Raw genomic sequence first — 26,481 nt, forward strand, 5'->3', positions numbered from 1 at the left:
ATATGTCTATTACTGATACTGAATATTTATCTTTGAATTTCAGATAAGCCTTTGAAAAAAAGAAAACAAGATTCTTACCCACAGGAGGCTGGGGGTGCTACAGGAGGTAATAGACCAGCTTCTCAGGAGACGGGTTCTACGGGAAATGGGTCAAGGCCAGCATTAATGGTTAGCATTGATCTTCATCAGGCAGGAAGAGTGGACTCTCAGGCCTCTGTAACTCAGGATTCAGACTCCATAAAAAAGCCTGAAGAAATCAAACAATGTAATGATGCACCTATTTCTGTTCTTCAGGAAGATATTATTGGAAATCTTAAATCTACACCAGAAAACCATCCTGAGACTCCTAAAAAAAAGTCTGATCCTGAGCTTTTAAAGAGTGAAGCGAAACAAAACGAAAGTAGATTGGCAGAGTCTAAACCAAATGAAAACAGATTGGTAGAGACAAAATCTAGTGAAAGTAAGATAGAAACTAAAATTGAGGTACAAACAGAAGAACCTAAACAGAATGAGAACAGAATGATCGAATCCAGACAAAATGAGAGCACCACAGCCGAGCCTAAACAGAATGAAAACAGAGTGTCTGACACAAAGTTAAATGACAACAAACAAAATAATGGCAGATCAGAAACAACAAAGTCAAGACCCGAAACCCCAAAGCAAAAGGGTGAAAACCGACCTGAAACTCCAAAACAAAAGAGTGATGGGCATCCTGAAACCCCAAAACAAAAGGGTGATGGACGGCCTGAAACTCCAAAGCAGAAAGGTGAGGGCCGACCTGAAACTCCAAAGCAAAAAACTGAAGGTCGGCCTGAAACACCAAAACATAGGCATGAAAATAGGAGGGATTCTGGAAAGCCATCAACAGAGAAAAAACCTGAAGTGTCTAAACATAAACAGGACATTAAATCTGATTCACCTCGGTTAAAATCAGAAAGAGCTGAAGCCTTAAAGCAGAGACCTGATGGGCGATCTATTTCTGAGTCACTAAGACGTGACCATGATAGTAAACAAAAGTCAGATGACAGGAGTGAATCTGAACGACATCGGGGGGATCAATCTAGGGTTCGAAGACCAGAAACATTGAGATCCTCTAGTAGAAATGAACATGGCATTAAATCTGATGGTTCAAAACCTGATAAAATAGAAAGAAAACACAGACATGAATCAGGGGACTCACGGGAAAGACCATCTTCTGGGGAGCAGAAAGCAAGACCTGACAGTCCTCGTGTTAAACAAGGAGATTCTAATAAATCAAGACCTGATAAGCCTGGTTTTAAATCACCAAATAGTAAAGATGACAAAAGGACAGAGGGTAACAAGAGTAAAGTAGACAGTAATAAAACACACCCTGACAATAAGGCAGAATTTCCAAGTTATTTGTTGGGGGGCAGGTCTGGTGCATTGAAAAATTTTGTCATTCCAAAAATCAAGAGGGATAAAGATGGCAATATTACTCAGGAGACAAAGAAAATGGAAATGAAAGGAGAGCAGAAAGACAAAGTAGAAAAAATGGGATTAGTTGAAGATCTAAATAAAGGAGCTAAGCCTGTAGTAGTCCTGCAAAAACTGTCTTTGGATGATGTTCAGAAACTTATTAAAGATAGAGAGGATAAATCAAGAAGTTCCCTTAAACCTATCAAGAATAAACCATCAAAGTCAAATAAAGGTAAGAATACTTACTCTGATGTCATCTGTGTTCTAGTGAGTTTTCTTTTAAGTTTTAGGGTTACTATGGATAAAAAAAATGGAAATTTACAAAAATTGAAACACTACTGCATGGAAAGAACAATATAAAACAACAGTGAAATTATTTGCCGTAATAATAGATAAAAAGTTCTCATTGAAAATTCTTTTTCTCCCACCCCTACTACTCACCGTAGTCGTGATTTTTACTGTTGGTTCACAGAGAAGAGTTCCTTTTGCTGTTTAATTATTTCAGTATTTTTGAAAGTTGCTTGCTAATCAAGTGAATGATTTGAATGGATGACTGAAATAGATGTATTTAACAACTTTTTAAAAAGTTATTTTGACTGTAGAGAGAATCCATTCTCTATAATTAGGTAATAAATTGACTGAGTTTTAATTTCTAAAGTCTCAGTAAAGCTATGTGGTATAAAAAACTCAACATTATAAATTCTTTTAAGAATATTAAGTGTCTCTTAATATTGTTTTCTCACAGATCTGTCTCTGAGTTAATTACTGATGAATAGTTTGAATGTATATAGTTTAGAAAGTTATATAAAAGGTTATTTCATCTTTTTGTGGAGGAGGTGATTAGTTATGAATGTATCATTTTTTAAAATATGTAGTTTTACCCTTTTCTGTGGAAGAGTAATAGGGAATGGTAGTTACCTCTTAAATTGGGTTAAATCATCAGTTTTAAAGGTTTTTTGGTATTTTTATTTGTTTGGGTTTTTTTTGTTTTGTTTTGTTTTTGGGGTTTTTTGTGGGTTTTTTTCTCATGGTTCTGAGTTAAATTCTCTGGTTACATAAATAGTATTGTTTCCAGGAGGAAAAAAAAGTCTTAAGTGCTGAGAATACAGTGGCAGTTTGTATAGAAAATATTATTTTGTGTTCTTTTGTATACTATTTTTTTATATATGTATATATAAAATTTAATGATGCTGTGTGGTAAGACCTGTTTAGCCCATGCAATATAAATAGATTGGGATATAGTTTTTAAGGCAACAGAGGTGATAGTTTATTTGATTTTTAAATTCATATTCTATGAAAGAAGTTCATTAAGAACTTAGATTTATACTTATTAACAAATACATGAGGGGCTTCCCTGGTGGCGCAGTGGTTGAGAGTCCGCCTGCCGATGCAGGGGACACGGGTTCGTGCCCCGGTCCGGGAAGATCCCACATGCCGCGGAGCGGTTGGGCCCGTAAGCCATGGCCGCTGAGCCTGTGCGTCCGGCGCCTGTGCTCCGCAACGGGAGAGGCCACAACAGTGAGAGGCCAGCGTACCGCAAAAAAACAAAAAACAAACAAAAAAAAACCCCCCCAAAAAAAAAACAAATACATGAAACTCTAGAGTTGTGATGTCCAATATGACAGTCACTAGCCTCTTTAGGCTATTAAGTTTAAACTATATACAATTTAAAATTTATATTTTCAGTAGCAACATGTGACGTGTTTACCTTATTAACACAGAGAGAGAACATTTGCATCATCACAGAAAGTTGTGTAACTGCACTTAATGTATTAGGAGATACAGAAGGTGTATTGGTTATTAGTTTTGTAAAATGCCGTTGTACCTTCTCTATCAAAAAAAGTTCGTTGAAAACAGTATTACTACTAAGAACTGTACTCGAATAAATAACGTGTCACGACTAATCTGTTTTTATTCTTGTCTTCTCAAACGTTTACTTTCTCACTGTTAATTTATTTGGTTTTGTCTTTCAAAAATGAAAAAAGATTGCCTCTGAATCACTAATATTTGTACTATTTTAGTGAAGCTTTCAGATTTTAAATTATGGCTGTCAGATCTATAAAAATTAATTAAGATTTTAGCTTTAATTAATAGTCTTTAGTATTTAACTTGAATGCATCTTTTCAGAATCGTTTAGGTAAAAGAGCTTGTTAGAATGTAGTAGCTTGCACTAGAATTGTTGTCTTTTAGATAAAGATTGTCTTTATTAATTTTCACTGAAAGTTTGGAAGTGGCTTATATATATAAACTAAAGAGTGTAAGTTATACAACTTTAGAAGAGTCAGATGGAAAGATGGAAAGTGGTACCCTCTTGTCCCCTTGATCTAGACCATCTTTTTCTCCCCTGCCCTCTGTCAGCTTATTTATGCCAGCCTTGCTTTTCTAAACTCTGTTCTAACAAAGAATCCTTATAGCTGAATATCAAGAAATGAATATAGCTCCTAATTAGTAACTGCTGTATTATTTCTCCTGGTTTTTTCCACATGTGATTTCATTGCTTGTGAATACAAAGTTTTTAGTACTAATCCAGTGTTTTTCCTAAATATACCTTTTAACACAAATGTATATACTTGATATGTTGATGTTAGTGAGTAACTAATCTGGGTGTGTCTGCCTGTTAGAGTATGGTGTTTGTGTGTATGCATGTGCATGTATGTATATACACACACATATATCAATATATATGCAACTATATTAAGTGAACCTTTTCATCAATGCTTAGGTTCATTTCGGGATCCCATGTAGATATCTTTTCGGCTTTGTTTATACCATAGAATTAATATCTGCTTTTCAGCAATGTACTAATTTTGCTTTTATTTTAGATCTCTGCTACTAAGTTAACAATAGCAGAGGTATATAATTGTGGACTTTTTAAATTACATGCATAGGAAGGCCAGTTGTGGATTACTGACGCTTTGTAGTACACATTACTTGGTATTTTCTTCAGAGAGTCACAGAAAATCACATATTCTGACATATTGGTGTTTTCTAAGTAAAAACTGAATATTGCTGGGATACTTTTTTGTTGATCCTTAGGGCCAGAATTCTTGGTAGGTTTTCCTTTCTTGGAAGAGCCATAAAATTTCATCTGATACCCATATTTAAAATAGCCATCCTTTAGGGTAATTTTAAATTCCTTGAATATGCTTTAAGCTGGTAAATTTTGAATGGTAGGGGTATAGGTTTATGACTCCCAGTATAGGTTACTTACTTTTGTCTGTTGTGTGAACTTATTAAATGTAAAGTGACATTGTTACATTTAATTTTATTTCTGTGGGGATCTGTGTATGCCCTAGTACCTAGCATAATACCTAGTACGTAAAAAGAGCATATTGCGCTTCCCTGGTGGCGCAGTGGTTGAGAGTCCGCCTGCCGATGCAGGGGACATGGGTTAGTTCCCCAGTCCGGGAAGATCCCACATGCCGCGGAGCGGCTGGGCCCGTGAGCCATGGCCGCTGAGCCTGCACGTCCGGAGCCTGTGCTCCGCAACGGGAGAGGCCACAACAGTGAGAGGCCCGCATACCGCAAAAAAAAAAAAAAGAGCATATTAAATGCCTGTTTAATGAATAGACTGTATTGCTACCATGTTAGAAAAGGCTTTTGTGTGCAGATTAAAATTGTATATGTATCTTTTATGTTCCCACCTGTAGATCCTAGCTCAAAAGCTACATAATTTTCAGCTGTTCCCTGAACTTTGTAATACCTCTTTCCACCCTGTCAACTACTAGTTTTTGTTAAGCTCCAAAGGAGACCTACTCATATTCATGTCTGTTTAATTTATTCTTTACCTTTATTTTGCTCTATAGCTGTTACAAGATTGGCTCAGAATCCATTCTGTTTTGATTTCCTGGGGCTGTTATCTTCCCAGTCTTTTTACCATCACCTTGTTTCTTCCTTGCCAAGGGGAGATGGGAGTGGAGAACCAACATAACCTTTGTAAAAACGTTAAATTAAAAAAAATATCTTCTATCTATTAAAATATACTTCAAGCAGTATACTAAATGCAAAAATAATGTCTTTATGGTTAAAATATTTTTACTTAAAATATTATCCTAATATACCCTAATGTACAGTATGTCTCCAAATTAAAATATAAACTTATACCATCTTTAAGTCTGGGCATGATCATTAACTAATTTGCAGTATGTGTTGCTAACAGTGTATTATTTGTAATTACACACCATAACAATTTGATTTTGGTTTTTTACAATTCCTGAGTGTCTCAAAATACCTAAGCTTTATATCCAAGGAAATCACTTTTTCTTCTTCCTCCCCTTACTTCCTTCTTAATAGTGTATTGTTTTCCATCATTTGCACTTACTGCTTTCAAGAATATAACATACCATCTGTTATTTGAGATCATGGCCTTTAAACTAAAAAGTTATCTAACAGCTCTAATAGTCAATAGTGTTTAAAATATAGTGCTCATTTGATTAGTTAATGATTGCAGTCATTATTAGAGGCAGTTATTTCACCTCAGTTACTACTGTAGTAAAATGTTGGTCACTAAAATTAGTTTTTGCCTTTTATGTAGCATTCATATTTTATGTAGTATTGGATTGTGTTTAGGACTCTAGGCTTCGTAAGTCTGAGAGAAAGTACTGTTTCTGAGAGTGAATTTTTGGCATAGTTTATGAATTCCTAAATTGAGAAATCCTCAGTAAAGTAGTTATGATTATAATATTCAAAATCCTTAATTATGCTACAGTAGAAATTTACTTTGGCTCATTTGAACAATATATAAAATACTTTTCTAAAAAAATAAAACTTTTAGTTTCCGTAAAGACTTTATCATTAGTTATATCTTTAGGAAGTTTTTGGAGAGTATTTATTACAGAAGTTGGCATAATACACACTTGACTTGTGATTTTAGAGCAATACTTTGAAAAATTTTGTCCATGATTTCTATTTATAGAATTTCTCTGGTTCAGATATTACTCAGTAGATAATTGATATAACTATTGATTTAAAGAGATTCATTAAGTAGAATTTTTTCATAAAAATTAAATGTATTGAAGTTTGCTAGCAGTGTTCTCTTTCCTTCCCATTCATTATCTCAGGCCAGCTAAGGTCATAGCTTCTATAAGGTTTTCTTATCTGTAGAAATAGATATATGGTTGAAGGGTGAGAGAAAACAAATGATTAATTCTAAGAGAACCCTCTACTGTTTATGAAGAAATACACATTACTCCAACATACTGAATTCTCTCATTCTAAAAAATGTTTTTGAAACCCACCCCTACAAGAGCGTGGTACAGATATTAAGATAATGAATACCTACTTGATAACTGTAACATTGTATGTATATCATAGTATTATATTAAATAGTTAATATATTTTAATATTATTGTATATAGTATAATACAGTATGTTATAATACATATTATAATGTATTATAGTATATCAAGTAGGTATTCATTATCTTAATATCTGTATCAAGTTCTCGTATGGGGAGGTTTTCAGTAGTTTTTTTAAAAATTCAGTATGTTAGAGTAATATATATTAGAGTTAACAGTATATGCTGTACTATACTATGATATAATATGATACAATATAATATGAATTTTTAAATATGGATCCTCTTCTGCACCTACAAAAAAATAGCATTCTTTGACTACTGACATGCTAACTTTTGACAATTCCGTTAAGCCCATTATACATTGTAGTTCAAAGAGCACTGGAATCAGAGCCTTCAACAAATCATAGCCTTTCAAAGCTCTGATTCAGAGTTCATTCACTTTTAAAATAGAGGAACCAGTTTTTTTCCTACTTTGTGCAGTTATGAAGACCAAAGTGAATCTTATAGTCAGAGCTAAAATTTGTCTAGTTTTTTTATATAAAGAAATGTAGTCATCCCTTTTTTTTTTTTTTGCATTACACGGTCCTCTCACTGTTGTGGCCTCTCTCGTTGCGGAGCACAGGCTCTGGACGCACAGGCTCAGCGGCCATGGCTCACGGGCCCAGCCGCTCCGCGGCATGTGGGATCTTCCTGGACCGGGGCACGAACCCATGTCCCCTGCATCGGCAGGCGGACTCTCAAACACTGCACCACCAGGGGAGCCCCAGTTATCCCATTTTTAATTGAATTTATCTAATGAAGTAATTTTTTAAGATAAGTCTCACTTGTGTATACATACTTTATATTCAGTGTATATCTGAAAACATTGCTGCCATCATTTATTTCATTCCAGTTTTATTGAGATAAAATTAACGTTGTTAATTTTAACAACGTTATATATAACGTTGTTTTAGTTTAAGGTATATAAAATATATAATAAACGTTGTTTTAGTTGAAGGTATATAAAATATATAAAAACGTTGTTTTAGTTGAAGGTATATAAAATAATGATTTGATATACAGTCATCTCTCGGTATCCACAGGGAGTTGGTTCCAGGACCCCTCACAGATGCTTTCAGGTCCCTATATAAAATGGTATCATACAGTCAACTCTTTGTATCCGCAGGTTCCCCATCCGCAGATATGAAGGGCTGACTATACGTATTTATTGTGAAATGATTACCACAGTAAGTTTAGTTAACATCCATCATCTCATGCTGTACATTGTATTCCCAGAACTTATTTATCTTATAACTGGAAGTTTTTATCTTTTGACTGCCTTTACCCATTTCATCCACCTCCTACAGATTGCAAAGATCAATCTGTTCTTTGCTTCTGTGAATTCTGTTTTTGTTAGATTCTACGTATAAGTGAGATCATACAGTATTTGTCTTTCTCTCTCTAACTTATTTATCTGTCTTAGCATAATGCCATCAGAGTCTACCCATGTTGTTGCAAATGGCAGGATTAACTTCTTTTTTTGGTTGAGTAATATCCCATTGTGTCTATATGCCACATTTTCTTTATTCACCCATCAATGAGCTAAACAACTTAGGTTTTTTTCCCATGTCTTGGCTATTACAAATACTGCTACAGTGAAAATGGAAGTGCAGATATCTTTGAGATAATGGTTCCATTTCCTTCAGATATATAACCAAAAGTAGAATTGCCCAATCATATGGTAGTTCTATTTTTAATTTTTTAAGGAACCTCCATACTGTTTTCCATAATAGCTGTACCCATTTACATTCCCACCAGCAGTACATAAGGGTTCCCTTTTGTCCACATTCTCATCAACACTTATCTGTTGTCATTTTCATAATAACCATTCTAACAGGTGTGAGGTGATATCTCATGGTTTTGATTTTCATTTCCCTCATGATTAGTGATATTGAGCACCTTTTCATATACTTGTTGGCCATCTGTATGTCTTCTTTGGAAAAATGTCTGTTCAGATCCTCTGCCCATTTTTTAATTGGATTGTTTGGTTACTTTACGTATTGAGTTGTATGAGTTCTTCATATGTTTTAGATATTAGCCCCTTATCAGACATTGGATTTGCAAATGTTTTCTCCTATTCAGTAGGTTGCCTTGTTTTGTTGATGGTTTCCTTTGCTATGCAAAAGCTTTTTAGTTTGATGTAGTCCCATTTGTTTATTTTTGCTTTTGTTGTCTTGCTTTTGGTAAAAATCATTGCCAGGACCAATGTCAAGGAGCTTACCGCCTGTTTTCTTCTAGGAATTTCATTGTTTTGGGTCTTACATTCAAGTCTTTAATCAATTTTGAGTTGATTTTTGTGTATGGTGTAAGATAGCTGTCCAGTTTCATTTTTTTGCACGTGGCTGTCCAGTTTTTCCAACACGATTTAATGAAGTGACTATCATTTTCCCATTGAATATTCTTGGTGCCTTTTTGGTAAATTAATTGACCATATGTGCATGAGTTTATTTCTGGACTCTCTGTTCTCTTCCATTGATCTATGTCTCTGTTTTTATGCCAACACCATACCACTGAAATTGCTGTATCTTTGTAACATAGTTTGAAATCAGTAAGTGTGGTGCCCCCAGCTTTGTTCTTCTTTCTCAAGATTGCTTTACTCTTTGTCTGTTTTGTGGTTCTACACAAATTTTAGGATTGTTTGTTCTATTTCTCTGAAAAATGCCATTGGAATTTTGATAGAGATTGCATTGCATTGAATCTGTAGATTGCTTTGGGTGGTATGGACATTTTAACAATATTAATTCTTCCAGTCCATGAGGATGGAATATTTTTCCATTTATTTGTATCTTCTTCAGTTTCTTTCATCAACTATGCCTTACAGTTTTCAGTATACAGATCTTTCACCTCCTTGGTTAAGTTTATTCCTAGATGTTTTATTCTTTTTGATGAAGTTATAAATGAAATTATCTTAATTTCTCTTTCTGGAAGTTTGTTAGTGTATCAAAAAAGAACTGAATTTTGTATATTGAATTTGTATCCTGCAAATTTACTGAATTTGTTTATTAGTTCTATCAGTTGTGGTATAGTCTTTAGGGTTTTCTGTGTATAATAACATGTCATCTGCAAATAGTGACAGTTTTACTTCTTCCTTTCTGATTTGGATGCCTTTTATTTCTTTTTCTTGCCTAGTTGCTCTGTCTAGGACTTTCAGTACTATGTTGAATAAAAGTGGCAAGAGTGGCCATCCTTATCTTGTTCCTGATCTTAGAATGAAAACTTTCATCTTTTCACCATTGAGTATAATGTTAGCTGTGGGCTTGTCATATGCGGCCTTTATAATGTTGATGTACATTCCCTCTGTACCCATTTTGTTGAGAGTTTTTATTGTGAATGGATGTTGAATTTTGTCAAATGTTTTTTTTATGCATCTATTGAGATAATCATGATTTTTATCCTCACTTTGTTAACGTGATGTATCATTGATTGATTTGTGGTTGTTGAACCTTCCTTGCATCCCTGCAATAAATCACATTTGATCATGGTATGTGATCCTTTTATTGCTAATATTTTGTTGAGGACTTCTGGATCTCTGTTCATCAGGGATATTGCCCTGTAATTTTTCTTTTCTTGTAGTGCCCTTGTCTGATTTTGGTATAGGGGAATGCTGGCTTTGTAAAATGAGCTTGGAGCTGTTTCCTCCTCTTCTATGTTTAGAAGAGTTTGAGAAGAATTGGTTATTAATTCTTCTTTAAATGTGTGGTAGAATTCACCAGGGAAGTCATATGTCCTGGGGTTTTCTTTGTTGGGAGGTTTTTGGGACCAGTCACCTAGTAATTGGTCTGTTCAGATTTTCTATATCTTCATGATTTAATCTTGGTAGATTATATGTTTGTAGGAATTTATTCATTCTTCTAGGTTGTCCAATTTGTTGGTGTATAATTGTTCGTAGTAGTCTCTTACAGTCCTTTGTATTTGTGTGGTATCAGTTGTAATGTCTCCCCTTTCATTTTTAATTTTATTTGAGTCTTTTTTTTTTTTCTTGGTAAGCATAGCTAAAGGCTTGTCTACTTTGTTTATCTTTTCAAAAATCCAAGTCTTACTTTCATTGATCTTTGCTATTCTCTTTTTAGTCTCATTTTTGTTTATTTCTGCCATGGTGTTTGTTATTTCCTTCCTTCTTCTACTAACTTTGGGCTTAGTTTATTCTTCTTTTTCTACTTTATTCTTCTTCTTCTACTTTATTCTTCTTTTTCTAGTTCCTTGAAGCAAGTTAGGTTGTGCTTCTGTCATTTCTTTTTCTCACTGTGTATATATATTAAGGAAAGGATCTTATGATCCCTGCTCCTAGTTTCTATATTAGGTAGTAGTAAATTGTCATTTACATAAAAAACTTCTAAAATAAAATGTTTCCTTTTGTAGTTCTTCCTCATGGTAATTTGACAACTGCACAATATCAAAACCATGATGCTTAAAACAAGAGTTTTCTTAAAATCTTTTCTTGTGCATTCTTCATTTGTAACAGTGTTCTTTCAGTTGCTTTAAACCAACTCCTTGGTATTTTGTCTTCATTAAATAAACCAATTTGCAGTGGCCTAAACTGTGCAGAATATACCTATATAGTGACTGCACTTGCAGGCTGGGTGGCACTTTGTTTCATATTGAATAAAGTATAACAGGATATAAATTGGGGGTAGGCAAACTTCTTGTGTAAAGGCCCAGATAGTAAAATATGTTAGGCTTTGTAGGCCACTTATCTCTAACATTGTAGTACGAAAGCAGGGATAGACAATATGTAAATGATTGTGTGTCAGTGTATTCTAATGAAACTTTATATACAAAAACAGGTGATGGGGCAAATTTGACTCACAGGCTTTAGTTTGCTGAACATAATATAAATATAAAATTGAAATTTTATATAGGTGCATCTGATAACTAGATTCCTTATTCTGTAGCAAATGAGACTCAAAATTTGTATTTCACACTATCATTTGAGTATTAAAAAGACTGATCTAGATAGAGTTTTGAATTATTTTCCTATTTTTTATCCAATATTTATAAATGTAGTATGAACTTAGCCAAATATAATATTTTTGCCAGGATATTTAATATTTGTGAGCACTTAGTTTTATGTAGTAGAATTATATATGTTATTCGTATATTAATATATAATTGATATATTAAATATAAACATATAACAAGTGTATACAGGCTGAAATTACCTTTAAATATTTTATACTTGTTGCATGTCAATTATGAAATCTTCTCTCCCATCTTTTCATTTTGTGGATAACTTCTCTGTAATTGTCAATGTAGAACAACTAAGAACTGCTTTCAGGGTTTAAAAAAGAATTTTCAATTGGAAAAATTTCTTGAAAAATCTCATAAATTTATTCTAATGATTACACTAATCATTCAATAAATATTTATGGCCATCTTCAACATCCCATGCGTTCTGCTAGATGATGCAAACTGGAACACAAGTCTGTGACTTTATCAAGCTTATGATCTCATGGAGAATATGGGTAACTAAAGATACAGTGACAGTGTAATATTCTTAAGAAAAAAGGTGTATATGAATCCAGAGGAATAAGGAATCACATGTGTTTTTAGCACAAGGGCAGAAGGAAAAAGCACTACAAGTTTAGAGAAGTTAAACATTTGGCTAATTTAGAGTACAATGTGGCAGAAGTAAGGTAAGAGTAGATTAGTTAAAATTAAACATTGTTTTACAGCCATTAGTAGTAAAAACATAATCAGGAAATATGCCATTCCTAGTGTTGTTAGAAAATGTTTTTCTAGCATATTATAAAATAAATGTTGCTAAAATTCCCTACGTATTCAACCTAATTTAATAGTAGTTAATTGAATAGCTAATAAACATAGTTTAATACTTGATCAAATTGATTAAAATATTTAAATAACAGATGTCAACAGTGAATTTTGTTGTCCTTGATTTCATATTTTCTGGTTTCTTCGTGATCTTAAACATGTTAAATAGTTAATATTATTTTGAGCTAAATATTCCTTTCTAAAGTTTGGCATGATAAGTATATAATAGTAACATTACCACTTTTCGAAAATGGTTAAATTCATGGCATCTACTTACTTTTTTCCCGAGACATATTGAATATCTTTTAGAAGATTTCCTTTCTAATGTCTTTCCCCTTCCAGTCCATCCCACAAATTACTGCTAGAGTAACATTTCTAAAGTACATTCTGATTCTGTCCCTCCTCAAAAAGACTGTAACATCTAAACCCTACCTACTTTCATGGGCTTACCTACTTTTTCTCCCTATTGAATATCATGCTCTGTCCAGAGCAGACAGAGCTGGAATGCTGTAAAAGGGCTACCAGTTCCTAGTGCTTGTCCCCTGTTCTCCATCCTCTACCTCAGTCCACCTCATCTCTGTTGAAAACCCACTGTGTTCATGAAATACCTCCTAATCCCTCACAAATAATCATTGACCTTTTTCTTGTTTCCATAAAATATAACACTTATTTCTTTAGGAAAATTCATCTCAAGTTGGTATAATATTAGCATTCATTTCCTTCAACTCCTGTTACAAATATCTTTTACAAAGGTGCAATGTAGTATACCTATCATTTTGCATTCTGTTTTCTTTACATTTACTATCTCTGTACTAACATTGTTCATAATTATACTTAATATGATTTACTCTTCCACTGTGTTCCCCTGTTGTTGGACATTTTGATATTACAATAGATGAAACTGATCTAAACATCTTTCTTCATAGAACCTTTTGTTACACAAATTTCCTTGGAATAAATTTCCAAGGATGGTATAAATGGGTTGAAGGATTTGAACACCATTTGCTGTGTGTTATATATTCTATCTACACTGTTAGCAGAATCTGAGTGTACACATTTCAGCAAATTGCAAGCAGACCTACAGAACTCAGAAGGAAAGCATAGATCATTTTATATCATTTCAAACAGTCTTATGCATAGCAGTTAACTCCTAAAGGCATTGCCATGTAAAGCAAAGTGGAAAACTTGATCTTTTCAATGATGATCATGAGTCAAGAAACTTGTCTTGTTAAAAAAAGATGCATAAAGTGCTTTTTTAGAAAGGTTTACATAAAAAATAATTAAAAGAGTAATTTCTGAGTATCCAAGGTTTTATTGTAACAGGGCTTCAAAAGTGTAGTATTGGCAACTTTTATATCAGACTTAAAAATGTAGATAATTAAGTTCTCTGATACAAGGTAGTGAATATTCTATCAACATAAGGTAGTGAATATTCTATCAACTTAAGGTAGTGAATATTCTGTCAACTTATAATGAGTAGAATCACTTTGATTTGAGTATATTATTTAAATTATAGTTTATTTTTCACTGAACCTGTAGTTTAAGAAACAATGGGCTGGGAATTCCCTGGCGGTCCTGTGGTTAGGGCTCCACGCTTCCGTTGCAGGGGGCATGGGTTCAATCCCTGGTCAGGGAACTAAAATCCCCCAAGCTGCCTGGCATGGCCAAAAAAAAAGAAAAAAAGAAACATTGGGTAGATTAAGTTAGAAGGACCTTTTCAATTTGAATTGATTCCTGTTTTGAGAAACATGGCAACCATAAAGTTTGATTGTGACCTAAGACAAATAAGATGCATGTTGTGACCTAATATGCACATACAAACACATAATAACAACACCTACCTTTACTACAGGCATAACACTAACATCTTCTCTTTCATTTTAAACATATTGCTAGTCAACACCTACAAAACTGATTCCACAACTTGCTTATGGGTCACAATCTGCAACTTGAAAAATTGCTGGCTAAAATTTAAAGGGAGACTTGCCAGTTCTTAGGTTACAGCATTCTTTATATAGTGATTATATAATGATGATTTACATTAGCTTCAGGAGTATTTCTCAAAGACCATCAGGAAGAGAATAGCTTCAAATTTGACCCTGATGACTGCTCCATAGCCACAAATGAATAACTAGTCTTTCTTTTTAAATTAAAAAAAAAAAAAAAATCCTGAACAAGCTTCTAGCTAATGCTTAGGATTTCTGCCTCTTTACCAAAATTATGACAACTTTAAACATGATTATCTCATTATACATCATTTCTTTTTATCCTGAACCATCACAAAAAAACATACCTTTCAGTTATTTCTTGATCCTTTTCTTCTAGAGGGTGTAGTCTACCTGATCCCCTCTTTCCTTAAATTAAGACCTCCTCTTCAGTTATAAACAGATCCAACCCCCTTATTATCCTGATGACTGTTAACATCTACTGTAGAAGATGTGAATTTCACTCCCCTCATTTTCACTCAACCAAGGAGCCTTAGCACCAAAAAGTAATATCTCCTTTTTCCTAGTTTGCTATTGCTCTTTCCAAATAATTGATAAAATACACGTCAGAGTTCTTTGTCTAAGGTCAGTGTTTTGTGACCTCAAAACTTTTATTCATCAATATTCAATGTCCCTACATTCACTTTGGATTTTGGCTGTTAGTGCACAGTCTTCCTCTTCACCCCTTGTTCTGCATCAGATTAGGTAACGTTGGGGGTGCCTGTGGAAGGAACATTCAGTGTTCTGGTCTCATAGTTAAACCCCACGTTTTTTCAGCTTCTCTTCACGTTGCCTCCCTTTGTTTCTGCCTCCCAAATGTTAACTTTCTTCAAGGCTGTGTCATCAGCATTTCATACTCTTTGGATGCTCTTCCTATTAGTGGCTTCAAATAAAGAAGTTGACTTGCATTTAGAAACCATTTGCACCAAAAAATACATGTCTTCAAACCATATTAACTTAGGATTCCAAGAGGGGCAGATTGACAACCTGCACTTCTGAACTTTTTTTTTTCTTTTTGACCCTGATTGAAGTAAAAGATCCATTTGTGCTAGGTTATTGGAAGGATTGTCACTGAACTACATTATGCCTACTCAAGGTTTTTTTATGACTTACCAAATTTGGAGGTTTATGTGAGTTTCTTGGTTTGTTTCTGAACATGACTGGCTTCCATTGTCTGAAGCTTCAGTCCTAAAGAGTTCATTGATTGAAGTGATTTATTTTAATCTCAGGGTTTCCGCATTTAAAGAAACAGACAACACAATGTTAGTTATCAAATCAGTGACTCTTCGGGACTTTTAAGTCTTTTGATGACTTCTGGTTTTAATAATCTGGTAAATGTGCTAGCTAGTATGAGTGATTTATACTGGAAAACCAAGGTTGCTAAAATGTAGCACATCTAGAATTAAATGTATTCTTTAGCTTTATTAGAGCCAGAAAACAGAGATACACTGTATCTAATGGAATATATATCTACAGAAGTGTGGTGCCAAACAAAATTGTGACTAAATGGCATTATCCCTCAAGCCACTAAGTTAAAATTTTGTGGTATTTCAAACAACCTGATGTAAAGCATAGAGTAGCTGGGACGAGAGAAATGAGGTGAGAAAGATAATCATAAAGTATTAGCAGTCTGAAGGTTTTAAGAACAAATAGCTCAGCAAACAACAATAATCTCTAAAATCATCAACGTATTAAGAGGTAGCCAGTTAAACACTGTATTTGCATTATTTAAAGGACTATTTCCTACCTAATTCAGGGAAAAGAACGTAACCAGATATGTTCTAGGGATCATTTGCAGTACTCACGTTTTTTTCATTTCTCTTGAAGCTGAGTCAGTTATCCAAACTTTCATGTATTAAAGATCCTGAGTGTGAGTATGGGAATGTCAAGCATTTTATTGCTTACCCTTTATAATCAAGGGACCTTGCTGAGTCAATTTATAAAGTGTTTTATGAAAAGGAAGAAATACAGAAAATACATAAAACTGTGGAAGAGATATTTCTATTCAAAATGAGGCAGTCCACTTTTGGAGGACAGTATACTGAGAGACATTAACCATTGCTGGGTTTTTTTTTTTTTTAAGTTGGTCATCTTTAGAAGTGGAACAGTTGGTCTTTGAAATATACTGCCGTAACTTTCAGAGTTGTACAGAGGTTAAAATGATGTACAGAATAGTAGAACTCTTAAATCTGATAGTATTATTTTTAATTTAGGGAATAAGAAATGGTAAACTACAATGAATAAACTTTGTTACCTGCTTTATCAGATATAAGACATAAATTTTCTGTATTTGGCTATTGTGCTGATTTTTTTTTTTTTAAAAAGAGAACAAAGAGAGCAGAGTCCTTGTTCTTGGGATATAATAAACCATTGTAAGGAGAGTGCAAGTACCCATACATATCTTAACCCTTAATTATTTATTGTATATTTATCTGCAGAATAATTCTATGATATTTTATCAAGTCAGCATATCTTTGTGAATGGAAATTTAAGCAGGACATAACAATTAGGTAAATCTGCTTCTTAAAAAAAAATCTCATGGTGAACTAAAAGCCAAATACTTTGGGTTATCCATATTTATAGACTCCAAAAGGTTATGTTTCATGTAGTACAAAAAAGAATTTCCATTAAAAAAAATTTGGAACTGTCTTCATTTGTATAAAATATAGCAATTCTGAAATTATACAGGAAGTACATCTGTAAGTGAACATAAGTAATTGTGAACCAAAGAGTCAGAAATCATTTATTGACCATCTATATATACATACTTAATATTGTAGGTCATGTGGAAAGGGGAAGATACATACTAGAAGATATGATCCTTCCATCAAAAAACCACATATTTAGTTAGTTAGAGGTGCTCAGAGCATTAAGGACTTCTAAATGAGATGAAGAGTGTGTTTACCTTGGGGGGTTGAAGATACTGACGATCCAAAGCTAAAGTTGATTTTTTACCTCTAATAATATTCTAAAAAGTGGAGCTCACTGATAAGATACAGTTAAATTAAGAAAGACAGAACAAAGAAATGTAACATGATTTGAAAATGACACAGATAAGTTAAACTCAACATGAATATGTCACCATTCCAAGCAATGAAGTCTTTGGAATATTACTAGTCACGAATGTTACGTCTTTGTTGGGTAAAATTGTTGCTGTGCGTGTCCTTAGAAGAATAGAGGTTAACAGTTACTGAAATAACTCCATGATGTTGAATAAAAGTTTCATGATGAATAAAAAAAGGATTATTCTTCATTTGAGATTAATAATTTATGTTTCATATTCTTATATTATTAGTATTGTATATTCTTGAGGCTTTTAAATTGTCTTAATCAGTACCCATTTATTTTTGGAATTATTTATTTTTATTCTTTATTATCATTTGAATGTTATAGTCTTAATGTTGATTATAGTTACTAATACTTCCTGCTGTAAACCACTAAGGTACTCTTTGCTCCCAGTTCTTAAAATTTAGCAGGTAAGACATCATTTTTATACTTCCACTCAAAGATTTGCATGGTTAAGTTTAAATCGTCATCTTTAGGCATCAAGGACAAATTATCCTGAATAAATAACTTTTTCTAGTTCTGCTTTATTTTTAAGCTCTCAACAGGATGTTATGGATTTATTTCTTCATAGCAGCTGTTTGTGTGTTTGTGTATATGTGTGTAGGATTAAATAGTTAATATTATGTTAGTAGTTCTAATTATATTTTGTTGATATATGTTTATCCTGTCTTTACTCTTTCATGGAAAAATATGAATTTATTTCATAACAGGCTTGAATTTACTTTTCAGTTATTGACATTTATATATTAAAGTATTGTTTTCCATTTATCTTGCCTTTCATGTTCCTGTTATGTTCAGTTAAATGCATATTTTGGTTTATCTGTTTGAGGAAATTTTCCGTAACAGTAAAGGCATTACCGTGCCTCTCAAATAGACAGTGATGGGTAAAAGCATATAAAACTCTTGTCACAGCCACGGCACAGGGCCACCAGGATGATAGCGGATGAGAAGCAAGTGTTAAGTAGAAGAGAATGAGGTGATAAGTGTCTTCCAACTCTTCTCATCTGTACTGATGGATAGCATTGCTTTCAAACTAACTGCTCCAGACCTCTATAAAACAAATTTGGGTGCTACCAAGAATGTGAGATGTACCCCCGACTACAAATACACCTGATAATGCAAGTGGATCTCTAGTTTCAGAAAGTTTTTAGTCAATGCAGACAAATGAAGGCACTAATTGTAGTAAAAATTGATGATATAACTACCCTCCGTTGCTATGATAATAAGTATGTATTTTTAAAGTTGCTATATGATGATATATGTATTAAAAGCTGCATTATCAGTTTAGGATTAAGACTGTTACAGTTGTAAATATGAACGTGTCTTATTAAAATACAAAAGTGACTTAGAAAACTTACATAAATATTAATATTTCATTGTGCTTAATTTAGTTAAAATTTCCCTTTTATCTTCAGATTTATATTTTTTCTTACCTTTTATTAATAGGTAGTATAGATCAATCAGTGTTAAAAGAATTACCCCCCGAACTCCTGGCAGAAATTGAATCCACCATGCCACTTTGTGAACGTGTGAAAATGAATAAACGCAAGCGTAGCACAGTTAATGAAAAACCAAAATATGCTGAAATCAGTTCAGATGAAGATAATGATAGTGAAGAAGCTTTTGAATGTAAGTATATAACTTTATTATTACTTTAGAATTAAAAAGCAGATTGATATGTTTGTTTCATTTATAATTTTGGGGGGTTAGCAAGAGTACCGTGATCATAATATAGTATAGCAAGTTTTTTTCTTTGTACTTAAAAATGTGTGAAAGATGAGATCAGTTGGCACCAAGAAAAAAATTTTTAATGAGTTATAATTAGTGTCAGATAACACAAGTATGCCTCTATATGCATTTAGCAAACATTTATTGAGCTCCTACTATCTGCTAGGCAGTGAGAATAAAAATATAACAAATAGGATGTGGCCCCTATCTTTGAAGAGCCTTCAGTCTAATGGGGGAAATATGTAAACAATTGTAGTACAGTGAGAAGAGTGCAATGATAATAGTAAATCCAGGGTGCTGTGGGAGCACATTGGATTGGCATCAAAATTATACTGGGGTTCAGAGAACGCTTACTGGAAGAGGTGACACTTGAGTTGAGTCTTGAAGGACACGTAGGAGATAGCCAGATGAAGAAATATTTTAAACCATACTATCACTAAATTATGAATGGATTAGCCACATTGCCAATTATCTGTGTGGTTTGGACCTGGCTTCTCCTTTTTGCCCAGCTGTGTCCTGGAATTCCTCCCTTGTTTCACTGTTTTCCAGAGCTGGCTTCTTCACTACACAGCTACCTCTCTACAACACTGTGATCACCTGTCTTTGCACTAGACTTGCTATACCTCGCCTGTCTTCCTACTGGTCCACTGAAAAAGTTCTTCTCTTTTATCCCTATCTTCCTTCTACTGGAGCAAGAGAATTGAGCCTAGCCAAGAGGGGTCAGCAACCTTGTTTGACTTAAACGGCATTCAGTGGAAACAGACTATGGGAGATCTTCACTTGTGTGCCAACTGACTTAGTCATTATGACCAAAAGAAGTGGGAAGACTACCAGTGTGTTCTACCTTTTCCACCTAGTGTCCGTAGATTGAGGTGTGACAAGCAAGGGCAGGAAGGACAGATGCATGCTGCCATTTTAAAATGTATATCGCTGATGGAAGCCCTTCACCTCCAGAGTTTTTAATCTATGTTCGTTTACTCTGATCTTCTCAAAATTGTGAGCTCTTGAGCTATGAGCAGTAGATTATGAATACTGAACAAGTCTGAACAAAGTTTTAAAATTGAAATAAAATATGGCAAAATTAATCTGACATTTAATTATATGTATAAGTGTTATAATTTGTATTATCATGAGATGTATTTACATGCAGTATATTTCAATGGCTAAAGCTAATATTTTTATTATAATCAAACATTTTGTTCATACGGGAACATATGATCTGGAAAGAGAGAAGAGTAAGGAGATCTGGTGTCCTAGAAACTCACTCCCCTTTGTATACATGCCTCTGCTTCACTTTCCTTCCTTTCCCCTGATACCTCACCCATTTCTAAAAGGAATAACTAAAAAGGAGTTCCTTAATTGCAGACTGATTTCAAATCACACTTCAACTCCAGTTAATTGAGAGTGGCTGCCTGCATTGCTAAGCTGATGAGAATTTTGTAGCTACCTCACAGTTAAGTAAAAAGGGTAGCATAATCAGAAAAGCCCACCAAATGTAAAATAGAGGAGAGAGCCACACATGCCTCATGTTTGTCCTCATTGCAACCTCTGTTCTTTGCTTTCTATGATGAGAGATATTGTCTCATCTTACGGGAGCACATAATTACATCTTAAAAGCCATGGATCTATGCCCCAAAATATTGAAAGCTAATATTAGTTAAGGAACCTTAGCTTCAGCCCCTGCTAGGAAAAAGGGAAGTTTCTCTGGGTTTTTCAAGAGACCTTAGAATATAGTTCCCTGGTTTGGGGGGGTTTATTTCTGTACAAGTAACTGTAGAAAAGTTGACTCTGAGGCCACTGAAATGAGTGATGAAAGAAGCTGACATAAACAACCAAATAACCATTATACCACACCAAAAATAATGTAATAAAAATAGAGTACAATACAAAATGTAAAAATATTATGAGAACATAGTAGCAAGCATTATCCTGATTTGAGAGAGAGAGACCTTTTTGAAACAAAATTTTATTGCAGTTTAATCAAACTGGTTTCCTAAAAATCTAAAACTACGGAAATAGTTTTGTTGAAAGATAGGGGGAACTATTGAGGGTTAACTTTGAAAGTTCGGCCACAAAGATTTGGATAGTCATAGCACAATTACAAAGTCTCTGGGTTGCTGGGGAAGGAGGAGGGGAGATAGAAGAAGCTAAAGAGACATACAGGTGAAATTTGGAAAGGGTTAGGGTGGAAAACACCTAAGTCATATTTTACATACCTCTCTGTTGAATTCTTCCCCTGCTTCTTCCAGGGTAACAAGACATATAGAGAATGAACAGACGAGTCATAATGAATTGGGATCCTGATAGAACCTTATTGCAGCATACAGTGTATCATAGAAGTTGTGTTTCTTTTTTTCCTTAATTTGCCATTCCTTTTTTTTCAAATTGCTTAGTTTAATGAATGTGAAAAAAAAATCTCCAAGACCTATAAAAATTACCACCGATACAGCATATTGTATGTACTTGCTAACCATAAGGTTTTTCAAGCATTTTCTACTCATAGAATTAAAGGATTGAAATAAATTTCTTATGAAATTAATTAAAATTCAAAAAGACTAACTAGGTCATATTTGAGGTCATAGAATACTACTTTCTGAACAAGTTTGCTTGTTAGTTGTTATTCCTCAAAGTAGGTATTTCGGTACTTGTTGAAAAAACGTTTAGTGAATGCTATACATAAACGACCTGTTTCTCTGACACATGCATACACACCTACTTTTATTAGTATATGAGACAACCCCTCACTAAGAGAATGTTCCAGGGCACACTAATCATAAAAGGGGGGAAATCCTCCCTCTCCTTCATATATTTCATAGTCAAATTTTTGCCTAATTATGAAGAAAATCACTGAAGATTTAAATACATCCGTTTACATTCGTCCTCTTGCTATGCCAAACCTATGACCACAAAGAAGAGGAAACAAAATTATCTTTGCCATGCTGTCAGTAGATTCTTGAATAGGAATAACTAGGGCAGCATATAAAGGTAAGATTAGCCAAGGTATAGACATTGATTACCCACACAGAAGGACATCGGCATAAGCATAGAGTGCATGGGCCAAAGGTTGGCATCCTTAAATCTTAAGCCAAGTAGGGGACTAGGGACTCAAACAAGAGTTTTGTCTTAAATACTTGGGTATTTGTCATAGTTAAGGATTCAGAATAGAAGCGAGTCACAAGAAAGCAAGGGAGTCAGATTCAGATTAACAGACTAGAAAGTAATTCACTGTCAGCAACAAGTGGTCACTCCAACAACCAGTGTATGATCCCAAGATGTAGAACATATCAGTTCTCTATCCTGGTTTTAACGTGGTAGTGCTTATACTCTAGAGCAGGTATAGTAAATATTTTTCACTTGTATTCCCTCCAGTTCTCACTGGACAGGCATTTCTAATCAGTCTTTCTTGCTGAAATAGAGTGCTTTGTCTCAGGGCTCAGAATTATTCTCAACATTATGCTTTAGGCAGCTACTACCAGTTGATCAGAGTTGATGTGTCAGATGAGATCTGTTTGCCAGTTCTGCCTAGAGGCTCCTGTCAGTACTGATGATTTTAGCAGAATGCTTATACCTCTGGAAGAATGGGGAAGGGATTGAAGGTAACATACATAAATATGCTTACCTAGCATGCATAAGCTCACAAGTTGTCTCCTTGGGTTTAAGCAAGTATATTGTTGGAGAACTGAATTCAGTATGTGAGTATTTACAACTATACAGGTTTATTCTGTCTTTGTAGTTTGCAATGTTAGGTTATCAGAGTTTGTTGAATTTATAGCTGAGTTGTGGGCTTAACTTGGCTGTTAATTGACAGTATGCGTGGTTACCCACATTCTGTAACACTTTCTCAAAAGTTTACTTTTCCTCCAAACCCCACTCCCCATTAACAATCAAATGCTTAAAGGTGTTTCTGGTTTTTATCCAAACTCTAGATAAAGTTTGTTTTATATGTCTTAATTAACCCTGAAGTTTAGATATTATCTTTACTGACTCACTGAATACCTCTTTGAAATGAGCACTGTGGTTTAATTCCCAGAACATTCCTATCTACATTTATTAGCAAACCCATTTCATGTAAAATTTTCTAAATCTAGATAAATGCTAAAATAAGTGATACCATTTCTGTACCACAATTTATATTTCTGCTTAAACAGAATGATTCAGAATTTCCTAGACCCCCACAATGAAGATTTTTTCTTCCATGTAATTCATTTTAAAGTACAAGTTTTAATAGTCTTTTAAATGAGGTAAATTATTTGTCATGGGGATTTGCTTCTAGCCTCTAGGAAACGACATAAAAAAGATGATGATAAAGCTTGGGAATATGAAGAGCGTGACAGAAGAAGCTCTGGGGATCATAGGAGAAGTGGCCATTCTCATGAAGGAAGAAGGAGTTCAGGTGGTCGTTATCGAAACCGAAGCCCGTCAGATTCTGACATGGAAGATTATTCTCCTCCTCCCAGCCTTAGTGAGGGTAATTCATCAGTGTCAACGGATTTCTTACTTAAGCTGATTTTAAATTTAGGGCTTTAACTTTGAAGAATTTTTATACCTTTTTTATGGACTAATAACTAATTTTTAATCAAGACAAAAGTTTGGATTGGCAATGATTATTGTTAAAGTATTTAATGTTCAGGAAGAAAGTGAAACAAATACATATATTTTAAGTTGTAATTACTGCATTTCAGTATTTCTTTTTGTTCATTTTAGTTGCTAGAAAAATGAAGAAAAAAGAAAAACAGAAGAAGCGGAAAGCTTATGAACCAAAATTAACACCTGAAGGTAACATTTTAGTTTGTCTTTATTCATAGTCTTCGACTTCAGTTTTCTACTTGGAATGTGGATAATAAGTTTTGGGTTTTTTTCCCTCTGTTCCAGAAATGATGGATTCTTCAACTTTTAAGAGATTCACAGCCTCAATAGAGAATATTTTGGATAATTTAGAAGATATGGATTTTACTGCATTTGGTAAAATCATTTTAAAATATATTTGTTTACCTCTAAATATAAACTGAATTTAAGATATATTTATTTACCTATGTGTTAAGCTTTTTGCCAGTTACTCTAGTGGATACAGAGTACAGAGGCATGGTCTGTGCTCTTAAGAAACTTGAAACCTAGCTGTGGAGTCAAGTCTAGTCTGTGTTATCAAGTAACTGAAAACTTTGGTATAAAAATCAAGTATTAAATTAGTTAAGTGTTGATAGTGTTTTTTTAAGAGTCCTGAGAGTGCAGCTACCGCAGTAGGTTAGAGTAATTAGTAAAGCCTTTATGCAGATGAAACTTGAATGGGCCCTAGATAAGATGGGTACTAATATGAGTAAAGATGTAGAAATAGGAACATATTTAATTTATTCTAAAAGCCAGTATTTATTAAATAATTGCTGTTTGTCAGTAGTATGTTAAGTGCAAGAGGTGCAGAGATAAATACCCCAACCTCTGGCTTTAAGTAATACAGAATCTAATATGGAAAACAAAATAGAAAAGCAATCAATACAGTAGGATTAATGTAATATTACATTTACGGTAATATGTAAAGGTCATATCTATAGATCTAAAGGTGTTAGGCTTATAAAAAAACACTGCTTACAGTGTTTAGAGCTACTCTCAACAATTTTATGCCACTTTCAGTAGATACAAACACTAATTTATACAACAGCTAGATGGCGTACAATAATTCTGATATTAGTACATCTATTTGAAAATGCATTAAAAGGTATATTACCCTTTATTTTAAAAGTATTTGTTTTTGTGACAGTTACTTGCCTAAGTATCATTAATGCATTTCCCCATTATTTGAAGTATCTATCTCATCATTTCTAAAACTTTCCAATTCTGTGCTGGGAAACTGTCTTCCATGTCATTTAAGATCCCAACAGGAAGTCATATGGCACTCTCAAATTAGGATAATTTGAGAAGGAGTTATTTACAAAGAGACTGATTACAAAGATTGGGGCAGAATACAGCCAAAACCCAGACTTCGAACTTTTACCGTCCCTACACCCAAAGGAACAAGGGTAAAGTGAAATCAACAGAACTCAGTCAATAGGAAAAGGAAAAAAAGTTGTAGAATAGGTTGCCGTGAAAAAAGAAGTAATCTTTTGGTCAGAGGACATAAGCAGCTTGAGCAGACCTTGCAAGGAAGGAGTCAGGGATATAAATACCCTGACCTCACTCTCCTCCTCTTTGATCTTCTGACAGGGCAACCCACTGGCTGAACCCAAACAGAAGCCAGAGGGCATGGGAGACTGTTGATGTAGTCCATACAGGTCAGCCTCCTGGGGCAGAGAGTTTGGTTGAGAAGGGTCATAAAGTAGTAAAGATAAGATATCTCATCTTCCCATCTTAGTCAGAGCTCTAATTTTAACCTCTGTCCCCTTTCATTCAGGGTTTGCTTGAGGTTTACAGAGGCGTCCTAGGATGTTATTTTAGTTTGTTTATATCTGTTTGTATATCCAGAAATTATTAAGAAATAAAGCTTACTATTTTGAGCTGTTTCTTTTACCTAAACTGTGTATGTTTGGATTGGTTTTTCAGGTGATGATGATGAAATTCCTCAGGAACTGCTGTTAGGAAAACATCAACTTAACGAACTTGGCAGTGAATCTGCTAAAATTAAAGCAATGGGTATAATGGATAAGGTATCTACTAAAGTAAAATTTATAACTTTACTTAATTGAAATTAAAGTTTTAAAGGTAAATTGCAAAGTTTACATAAAGTAATGATGAAAAGAAAATTCACGGTTGCCTTCTGAGAGTGTAACAGAATTATTATTTATTTTTTTAAAATATATTTATTTATTGTATTTATTTATTTTTGGCTGCATTGGGTCTTCCTTGTGGTGCACAGGCTTCCCATTGCACTGGCTTCTCTTGTTGAGGAGCGCGGGCTCTAGGCGCGTGGGCTTCAGTAGTTGTGGCTCTCGAGCTCTAGAGCGCAGGCTCAGTAGTTGTGGCACACAGCTTAGTTGCTCCACAGCATGTGGGATCTTCCCAGACCAGAGATCGAACCTGTGTCCCCTGCATTGGCAGGCGGATTCTTAACCACTGTGCCACCAGGGAAGTTCCCAGAATTATTTCATAGAAAAAAGAAAAAAAAACAAAACAAAACAGGGCTTCCCTGGTGGCGCAGTGGTTGAGAATCCGCCTGCCGATGCAGGGGAC

The 26,481-nt window shown here is 34.2% G+C and overlaps 1 protein-coding gene across 5 annotated transcripts in view; it reads left to right on the forward strand.

The window, feature by feature from the left end:
* NIPBL (NIPBL cohesin loading factor) overlaps window positions 1–26,481 on the forward strand; it is a 192,664-nt gene that overhangs the window by 100,594 nt on the left and 65,589 nt on the right. For 3 of the 5 annotated variants that reach the window (XM_019930132.3, XM_033852794.2, XM_019930133.3), the window contains exons 10-15: window positions 44–1,669; window positions 19,042–19,224; window positions 23,597–23,791; window positions 24,028–24,099; window positions 24,196–24,285; window positions 25,855–25,958. In XM_019930132.3, the coding sequence (XP_019785691.1) occupies window positions 44–1,669; window positions 19,042–19,224; window positions 23,597–23,791; window positions 24,028–24,099; window positions 24,196–24,285; window positions 25,855–25,958 (2,270 nt within the window). The remainder of the gene's footprint in view (window positions 1–43; window positions 1,670–19,041; window positions 19,225–23,596; window positions 23,792–24,027; window positions 24,100–24,195; window positions 24,286–25,854; window positions 25,959–26,481) is intronic. The other 2 variants (XM_019930134.3, XM_073802063.1) reach the window with 2 other exon arrangements.

This window comes from Tursiops truncatus, chromosome 3 (assembly GCF_011762595.2).
Source record: "Tursiops truncatus isolate mTurTru1 chromosome 3, mTurTru1.mat.Y, whole genome shotgun sequence".
NCBI classification, from domain to species: Eukaryota; Metazoa; Chordata; class Mammalia; order Artiodactyla; family Delphinidae; genus Tursiops; species Tursiops truncatus.